The following is a 9,435-nucleotide window of genomic DNA, read 5'->3' on the forward strand; positions in this document are numbered from 1 at the left end:
CACCGCAACCATACTCCACCCAACAACCACTGGATAGTGCAGAAGAAGAGGGTGATAGGATAGATAGAAATCAAGGAAACAAAATAGGGCCAAAGCCTTGAAGCGTTGAAGCATTTGTTATTGGGACACATTACCAGTTCCTGTTGAGCACCTCTGGTTGGCGTCTTAACCATACAAAGTGTGCATATAGACTTAGATGCGGGAGATGTTGGAATACAATTGTCTATTTCTTCTCATGATAAAGGACTAATAAATACGCACGGCCAAAATTGCTAGTATTGATTATTTAGTTATATCATTATGCTTTTGTAATTTATCACTTTAAAAATCTTCTCTATAATTATTAGATTATTTAAATCAAATGCTCTATGAATTCTCGTATAATCTCTGTGCTCAGCAACTTGATCAGTGATTTTAAAAGCTTTTGAATAATGAAAAGAAACTAGAGATTATTAGATAAATCAGTTCTATTCAGCCGCCATCCATTGAACTAGATGATAGATTATCGAATAGAGACGCTGATGAAGGATTGTTTAACTAATGGAAATGAAGTGAGATTCTTCTCTAAGTGTTTTCGACCTCTTACATTACATAGAACCTCGAGTTGTTTTGCACGCAATGTGATGTAGAATTTCGTTAATCATGGCTGTGTGTAATTAGAAAAATGCCTTTTTCCTACTCCGTATTGGCAATGCAGTCTGGTGATATTCTCAACGTTGCTACAGGGATCTCAGATATGTATGATGTTCATCAAGAAAGATCGCAGTGTGGTTGCGTGACACACCGAAAAAGCGATAAATTTCCATGCAATCGCTATCATTCCTTCACTCGCTATATACCATAGGAGCAATATGAGGTGACTTAATGAACGTACCATTGGGTGGGTGATGCTGGTAGCCAAGCAGGATGCAGGAAATTAGATTCGGGACACAGTGAAGATAGAGACTTGCAGGAGCTGAATCCGATTTTCTGCTTATCTGCAGCACTATGTTTTCTGACGCTCATTGAGAATTTCGGATAGGCCAGGATTTGCATTGACTATGCATTACCACTTTTTTGTTGAAGTCCAAGAAGCCGAAAGCGAGAGGAGCCTCAAATTTTCCTCAGCACCTCTCCTTTGTATTTCGCGCTGGGACTTGGAATGCGCTCCAGCTCCCACGAACAAACATGGGTCATGAGCTTATGTCCGACATAACGAGATAGGTGGGTAAGAGTGATGACATTCCAGCAACTCTCCTTCACCAGAAAGGCTATTGATGGTGGTCACAAGCAGAGGTTCCAGTGCAGACCTACACCATGAGAAGGATCATCAGCCCTTCAGCTCCATGCACTAACCAACCGCTCCACACTCACCCGCCCCTGGCACAGCTCCCTGAAGTGTAAGAAATACCCTGCGATGGTGGCTACTTGACTGAACTGGAGGGCTGCACAATTGCTGTGGAATAATAACTGAGACTTCTTGGAGTCAATTAGTGCTTCCAGACTGGGAGGCACGAGTAACCAACAGTTCCTGCATTTCCTCTTCTGTCTTTCTTTCATTTTCATTTAGTTCTTCCATTCTCTCCATATTTTCTACCTCCTTATTCGTGGAAAATGCCATTCGTTAAATATCTTTTGATTGGTGTGATTCGTGCTCTGAGTTGCCTTCCCCTCATTGAACCTGATCTCAGCAAATCGCCGTCCCTCGAAAGCAGGCAAGATGGCCCCGAAGACTGGACATCTCCCCCATACTACCCAGCACCTGTGGGTGGTTGGGTCCCTGAATGGAAGGAGGCATATGTCAAATCTCATGCAGTAGTTTCCAATATGACTCTTGCTGAGAAAGTGAATCTGACAACAGGTACTGGATTTTCCATGGGGCCGTGCGTGGGACAGACCGGAAGTGCACCCCGATTCAGAATCCCCAGGCTTTGTCTGCAAGACGGGCCTCTTGGTGTCCGAAATACAGACCACATTACAGCTTTCCCAGCTGGAATCACAGTGGGAGCCACATTCGACAAGCAATTAATGTACGATCGCGGTGTTGCCTTGGGCAAGGAGTTTCGTGGTAAAGGGATAAATGTCCATCTTGGCCCATCTGTAGGCCCATTGGGACGCAAGCCACGTGGAGGACGAAACTGGGAAGGCTTCGGCGTGGATCCATCCCTCCAGGGGATTGCCAGTGCCTTGACAATTAAAGGCGTTCAAAGCAGGGGCGTCATCGCCACTGTGAAGCATCTTGTCGGAAACGAGCAGGAGATGTTTCGTATGGCGTTCCCTGTCCATCCCATTGACTCACTCCAGAAACCATACTCAGCCAACATCGATGACCGGTCCATGCACGAGCTCTACCTGTGGCCATTTGCCGAGTCTGTCAAAGCAGGGGTTGGTGCCGTTATGATGGCATATAATGACGTATGATGGCATCCTCTTTCAAAAGAACGTGAAAGCCCAAGCTTGGTCGGTTATGTTAATGTTTTCCGTAGGTTAACAGCTCCTCATGTAGTCAAAATAGCCAGTTGATCAATGGCATTCTCAAGGAGGAGTTGGGGTTCCAAGGGTTTACCATGACTGATTGGTTCGCCCAGATTGGTGGTGTTTCATCTGCGCTTGCTGGTCTGGACATGGCCATGCCAGGAGATGGTGTTGCTCCATTATCAGGAAACAGCTATTGGGCAGGCGAATTGTCACGTTCAGTCCTGAATGGCACTGTCCCCATTGAGCGGTTAAATGATATGGTATGCGGTGCTCTTCCTCTCATTTGCTGATGTATAGGCGGAAAAGTGGTAACCTTGGGCTTAGAAATTGACTTCAGCAACTAGGTTGCACGAATTGTTGCTACATGGTTCAAATTAGGGCAGGACAAGGACTTCCCATTGCCAAACTTCTCAACCCATACAGCCGCTGAAAGTGGTCTTCTATATCCGGGAGCTATACTTTCTCCAATCGGCATAGTCAACCAATTCGTTGATGTCCAAGAAAACCACAATATCATCGCCCGGGCGGTTGCTAGGGATGGTATTACTCTTCTGAAAAACGAAAATAACGTTCTCCCCCTGAATCCGGACGCTTCGATAAGGGTATTTGGTGCCGACGCGGGACCTGATCCACTGGGGCTCAATCTCTGCCCAGATAGAGGCTGCAATAGGGGGGTCTTGACGATGGGGTGGGGGAGCGGAAGTGCCAGAGTTCCATATCTTGTAACCCCTCAAGAAGGCATCCGGGCTAGAGCGCCCAATACGAAGTTCCACATCACTAATAATTTCCCCCTCATTCTAGATGTAAAACCTGATGATATTGCTATCGTTTTTATCAATTCTGATTCCGGTGAGAACTATATAACCGTTGAAGGAAATCCAGGAGACAGAACGCTCGCTGGTCTATATGCTTGGCATGGAGGTGACAAGCTTGTCATGGATGCGGCGACGAAATTTTCAACTGTAGTTGTTGTCGTTCACACCGTCGGCCCAATTATCATGGAGAAATGGATCGATCTCCCGTCGGTGAAGGCAGTGTTGTTTGCCCATCTCCCCGGCCAGGAAGCGGGCACTATTGCGGATATTCTTTTTGGAGACTATAGCCCCAGTGGCCATCTGCCGTATACCATCCCGAAATCTGAAGCCGACTATCCAGACAGCGTCCATCTCATTTACGACCCCGTAGTCCAGATCCAGGATACTTTTAACGAAGGGTTATATATTGACTATCGCCACTTCATCAAAAATAATATCACCACGCGATATCCATTCGGTCACGGGCTATCATACACAACATTCAAATTTAGCGAGCCCAAAATCATAACTGTGACACCGTTGACCGAATACCCCCCGGACAGACCTGCAAAAATTTCCACCCCGACATTCTCGAGCAAAATTCCTTCTGTAACAGAAGTAGCGTGGCCAAAGGGCCTGAAACGTATCTGGCGCTACTTGTATCCATACCTCGATAACCCATCATCCATCAAGCCAGGAAAAGACTACCCATATCCAGAAGGATATAGCACAACGCCCAAACCACCTCCACGGGCTGGTGGAAGGGAGGGCGGCAATCCAACCCTGTGGGATATCGCATACAACGTCGATGTTAAAGTCACCAACACAGGAAAGGTGTCCGGCCGCTCCGTCGCCCAGTTGTACGTCCAACCAACCCCGGAGCGAGAGGCAGATACCCCCAGGCTTCAGCTGAGACAGTTTGAGAAAACTCGTGTGCTGCAGCCCGGCGAGAGTGAGGTTCTGCGTCTTGAGGTTACTCGGAAGGATTTAAGTGTTTGGGATGTTGCAATGCAGGATTGGCAGATACCGCAACTGGCTAAGGGTGCGAAGTTGTGGGTTGGTGAGAGCGTGGAGCTTCTGAAAGTGTTGTGTGAGGTTGGAACAGGTGACTGCAGGGATGCTTGAAGCTTTGAGACGATGGAACTTGGGACCGAAACAGGGATTGACTATGATCCGCAAACTTTCGGCGTGTGGCGTTTCTATCAGATCTTGTTTCCAACAAAATACCTGCGAATATTTTCCGCTTCAACTCTTTGGTTAGGTGTGATCTTCACGAATACTGCTGTCAGGTCAAGCCCATGTAAATTTAGCAGCGGACTAGCGAGCTGAAATGCCAGAACTATCCATCACCGTCTTCTCTCCGCTGCCTTCGGGGTGTGACAAGAAGCTAGTAACAAGCAAAAAAAATCTTCAGTGCCAGCTGGTCAAGTTGAAACTAGTAACTAGAGGACGAGATGAGGAATAAACTCTGATGAACGACTCGCTATCTAATGAAGATCAATTAATATCTCAACAACAAAACGAGAAAGATTGTAATAAACATCAAAAATTACCTGTGAATATGGTACTTTGCCTCTTGTATACTGTATCCACCCTCCTCCCGCTCGCTTTCTGTAAGACAGGGTTTTTCCACTGTACCAGAAGGATTAATCCTCAAGGCGGAGATATTATTTTGTGCATGCTTTGGCCATCCAACATTTTTCTGTGTGCAAGTTCTCATTTCTCCCTCAGAGCTGTTGGTTGAAAACTTCTCCTCCGCTCCTATAGAGTTGCCTGCTTTCATTGACCCTGAACACGCCAGCAAAGACGGGCCGTCCAACCCGTGATACAGCTCACAGTATATAAGATAGTCCATAGTTCATAACGATTAGAGGAATATTGCGGCAACATGGTTAAGTCATAAAGCTCCTTATCTTAGGGTTAGGGTTAGCCTTAACCCTAACTAGTTAGTAAATGATAGAACTCATATTTTCACGTGATATCAATTCGCCGCCTGAAGATCTTCAAATGTGAGTCTAGCAGTTCTTTTGAAGAACCCTGTTTGATGTCCAACCCTCATGTTTATATTTTGCCTGTGAACTCAGCTGTTTCTTTATTACTAGCATCGGCCACGAAAAGAGAGAGTAGATATTTCGGTCTGCTTAAGATCAGCACCGCCAGGATGCAGGGCTTCAGTAAGCACTTTATTTCCTTTCGCATTCCGTTCCGGACAATCTTCGATCTAGTTCCTAACTCAATTATCTAGATATGGGACGGTTCGTTCACTTTACTCCTATCCAGGGCATCAACCACATCTGTCTCTGGACTAATACATATCCAGCTATGTCCCCCCGGACCAAGAAGGTCTCACAACTGGCAACAAGCTTGCCAACAAGCACCCCCTAGGCGCCCGCGCCCGACACTTGAATACCACTGGCGAACTTACAGTCCGTTTCGAAATGCCCTTTGCCGTCTGGTGTTCCACATGCAAACCCGCCGATAGCGTTCTAATCGGGCAGGGCGTGCGTTTCAACGCACTGAAAAAGCGCGTGGGGAACTACTACTCAACCCCAATCTACAGCTTCCGCATGAAGCATACGGTTTGCGGTGGCTGGATAGAGATCCGCACTGACCCGAAAAACACCGCGTATGTAGTCACAGAGGGTGGGCGAAGGAAGGATACGGGTGAGTTGGACAAAGGTGGCTACGAGGAGGACGGAGAAATTACGTTACGGATACCCCATGATGTTGGCTCGGGTAACTCTACAGAGAAGGATGCGTTTTCGAAACTCGAGGGGAAAGTGGCGGATCAGAAACGAGTTATGACGGAGAAGGCGCGCATGGAGGAATTGATGAAACGGCAGGAGCGTGATTGGGAGGATCCGTATGAACAGTCACGTAGACTGCGGAGGGTGTTTCGGGCAGAAAGGAAACGGAGGGAGGCTGCGCAAGGAGTTACGAAGGCGCTGCAGGATAGGATGAGTTTGGGGATTGAGTTGTTGGAGGAGTCTGAGGGGGATCGGTTGAGGGCAAAAATGGTGGATTTCGCCCCTGCAGGCGATAATGCCGCGGGTGGAGCGATTGTTCGCCATGCGATTTCGAAGCCACTATTTGAGACCAAGTCGCTTCCGGTCACCCCTCCGGATAGAGGACGGGCAAAAAAGGAAAAGCGTCCAAAGAAACCAGACGCTATTGCAGCAGAGCGGAAGGCGCTGTTACAGAAAGAGTTAAGTGGAAATACGAAGGCGGCTATTGACCCTTTTTTGCTGGATGACAATTCAGATTGGACCCCTGGGGTTAAGCGGCGAAAGATGCTCGAATCTACCGCTGGGGTGTCCTCCGGGAATAGACCGCAACAAGAACGGAAACACGACGGCTCCGATGATAAGGATTGTCATAATAGCAATATTCCGAACATGGTGAATGTGATTGGGCCACCGCAGTTAACGGCTACGGACGCAGATGAGGAAGCCTCCAACCCCCGACGAGTAGCATCGGCCACACCCCTGGTGGGATATGAGTGGTCAGATGATTCCGAATAACTGGAATATGCTCGATCCCTTTCTTTCCTCATACTTTGGTATATGTCTTTTCTTATTGCTTATTTTCCTTCAACTCATGTGATACCCCGAGTATTTTTGGCTTTGGCAAATGTATATTTAGATCAACGAATCATGAACTTCATACGTATCAATTTAGGAAACGCCTTGGATTATTACCAATCTACTTCACATCGTTATCGTACATGAAACCATTCATCAGTCATTTACTCATAACTAAGCTCGTCAATACTCCACAGAATATAATAAAAGCGAATCTCGTCGTACGACTCCGCAGACTTCTCGCAAGGACATGCCATACGGTTGCCAGGATTGAACTTGCAGTACAGCTCATTATTGACCAGCAGCAGGTTCTTTCGCCCAAGGTGCCTTTGTTGGAATGTTTGGGCCTGCCCCTCCTCCTGTTCCCGCCCAAGGAGCTCTAGTTGGTAGGTTTGGATCAGGTGATGAGAATTTCCCAGCAGTGTCTCTATCTCGATTGCTGCTCCACGGCGCTGCGGTTGTAGCTGTTGGGGGGGCACGCGGGGGTCTAGCTCTAGGCTGCACCGGGGCGGAGGGTGCGGACATGCCAGGGATAGAAGTGACGCCCGTGTCAGCTGCGGGCTTCGCCCAAGGAGCCTTTGTTCCATGGAGTTCTCCAACTGTGGGCTTAACGGAACCTGGAGAGGTCGTTTCGCCCGGCCTTTCTGGTCTGCTGGAGAGATGAACGGACGGAGCTACTGCTACAGCCGTGGGGTCATGTTCCCAGCGGAAAAGGGAACCGAAGGGAAAATGTTGGACGACGGGGAATTTGGAGAGGACCTCGGCATTATACATTTTGATCATGCCCTAATTAATCCCCAGTCAGCAGCGCTGGATTGATATGATATTGCTGAATGAACGAAGATACAGTGGAGATGTCATACCTTGTTTATTTTTCCCCAGCCATCTCTAATCCCTGAAATGTCGTAAAGCATAGGACTATGCTCCCAAAATGGACCCCTTTTAACATCGTATATAAATCCAATAGCTGAGAAATACATATTATTCTTACGCTCCTTCTCCACGATATTCGCTTTTGCCACGGTAGCTGGTTCCGGCGCGGTCTGCAATGAGCCCTCAGTAGGAGTATGGTCTGACTCTGATATTGGAGGACAGAATTGTGCAGATCCAAGGATGTAAGGCAGAAAAGAATGGTCATCAAGACCCCAGACACCATGTGAACCAGCAGGTTCGAGGGTATATGTCCTTATGAGGCGCCGAATCAACTCAAGATAACTGAACGGCCAGTCGAAGTCAGTCTAATTTGCCGAGAAGTAATTTAGAAAACGAATTTGTTTGTACCGGAGAGTGACATACGGTTCAATGACACCTAAAACAATCCCCCTCTCCTCCACTCCAGCCCCAGCCTTCGGGAACCCGTTGAGCTTCCATAGACAACCCAAAAAGGCCACAAAGCTCAGCTCGTGCCCTGTTCCATAATCTAGCCTCTGTTGGCTCCCAAAGCTCCCCATGAAATAAGCTATAAGCTCCTCCTTCGCAGATAACGAATCGAGGCCCTGGGCCCCGTGCTGCAGAACTTCAGGCTGTAAACATTCATCCATCAGCTCCGGCGCTCGCCGTTCCACTTCCTCGCACCATCTACGAAAGCTAACATTTCCAAAACGTCTCGGACCTGTGTCCGGAGGTACTTCATCGATTATCGAATCTATCTTCGAAAGTAATGACTGCAGACGCCGGACGGGCTCTGAGAACTCAACCGCATCACAGTTGAGGGGCCAGGTTTGCACGCGTTGGGAGCCATCTTTCTCCGTGATTTTCGAAGGGACCATGGCGCGGTTAAGTTGTAGGATGAAAGTCATGATATCCCTATAGCCAAGGGAGGTAAGGAATATGGAGACATCGCTACCCTCATTTATCTTCTTGGAGGGGAGCTCGAAGGTATGTGGCTGTGAGGGGTCAAGGTGTTGGAGGTAAGGTGTGGAGAACGATGCCTCGGCGGCCATCACAAGAGCATTGGCTACACGCACAGTTCTCTGTTCTTATTTTCCAGGTTGTTGGTGTCCTGGAGTACGGTAATTAATTGAAGTATGTGAGTGTTGTATTTCGATGCGCTGTCGAAAGAGAATGTCGTGAACAGAGTTCCAAGCCTTGGTGGGGTTACGTTAGCTTCTAGTTGACAATTACAGCGTAGTCAACATGTTCCAGTATGAGAGAATTATCGTCCTTAGAATTCTTATATCGCATTACAATATAAAAGTCCTATATCTATCGATATAATAAAGCTGAATAGTTGTACGTATCTAAAAATAAATATATATAAATAATTTATTACCCATACTCATATTTGTGCCCTTCCCACTAAGACATTCTATCCACGTATTAATATCCCGTGTGCACAAGGGTTGTTCTATGTCAACTGTTTTTCCCAGGCCAGTATACAACTTCTATCAGCAATAAAGGGATATTATCGTCGGGCTTAGGTCCTGGGAAGAAGACAAAGGTAGTGGTTGTGTGACCTTCCTTGAACATCAGGTAGAAGCAACTAGCTGCAATGTTCGTCCGATTCTAGGGTCTTCGAAAACCCTAATAGCCTCCATCCAGCTCCCGAGAGTGCAAATATTGGACAAAAAAAGAAGACATCATGTGCAATAAAGGGCAAGGAG

At 47.3% G+C, this 9,435-nt stretch overlaps 3 protein-coding genes across 3 annotated transcripts; 2 read left to right on the forward strand and 1 right to left on the reverse strand.

The window, feature by feature from the left end:
• Positions 1-1,593: 1,593 nt before the first annotated feature.
• Positions 1,594-4,376, forward strand: HCBG_05905 (beta-glucosidase; the record flags this gene model as incomplete). The annotated part of the gene is made up of 3 exons (XM_045432954.1): positions 1,594-2,394; positions 2,466-2,717; positions 2,802-4,376. The coding sequence occupies 3 exons, from the start codon at positions 1,594-1,596 to the stop codon at positions 4,374-4,376; spliced, it is 2,628 nt and encodes an 875-aa protein (XP_045286122.1).
• A 914-nt stretch (positions 4,377-5,290) lies between these two features.
• HCBG_05906 (DUF572 domain-containing protein) lies at positions 5,291-7,589 on the forward strand (the record flags this gene model as incomplete). Its single annotated transcript, XM_045432955.1, has 2 exons — positions 5,291-5,506; positions 5,572-7,589. The coding sequence occupies 2 exons, from the start codon at positions 5,499-5,501 to the stop codon at positions 6,770-6,772; spliced, it is 1,209 nt and encodes a 402-aa protein (XP_045286123.1).
• HCBG_05907 (phosphotyrosyl phosphatase activator) lies at positions 5,894-8,864 on the reverse strand (the record flags this gene model as incomplete). The annotated part of the gene is made up of 4 exons (XM_045432956.1): positions 5,894-7,618; positions 7,696-7,799; positions 7,824-8,047; positions 8,129-8,864. The coding sequence occupies 4 exons, from the start codon at positions 8,773-8,775 to the stop codon at positions 7,124-7,126; spliced, it is 1,470 nt and encodes a 489-aa protein (XP_045286124.1).
• Positions 8,865-9,435: the final 571 nt, after the last annotated feature.

Source organism: Histoplasma capsulatum, assembly GCF_000150115.1.
Source record: "Histoplasma capsulatum G186AR genomic scaffold supercont2.8, whole genome shotgun sequence".
Lineage (NCBI taxonomy): Eukaryota > Fungi > Ascomycota > Eurotiomycetes > Onygenales > Ajellomycetaceae > Histoplasma > Histoplasma capsulatum.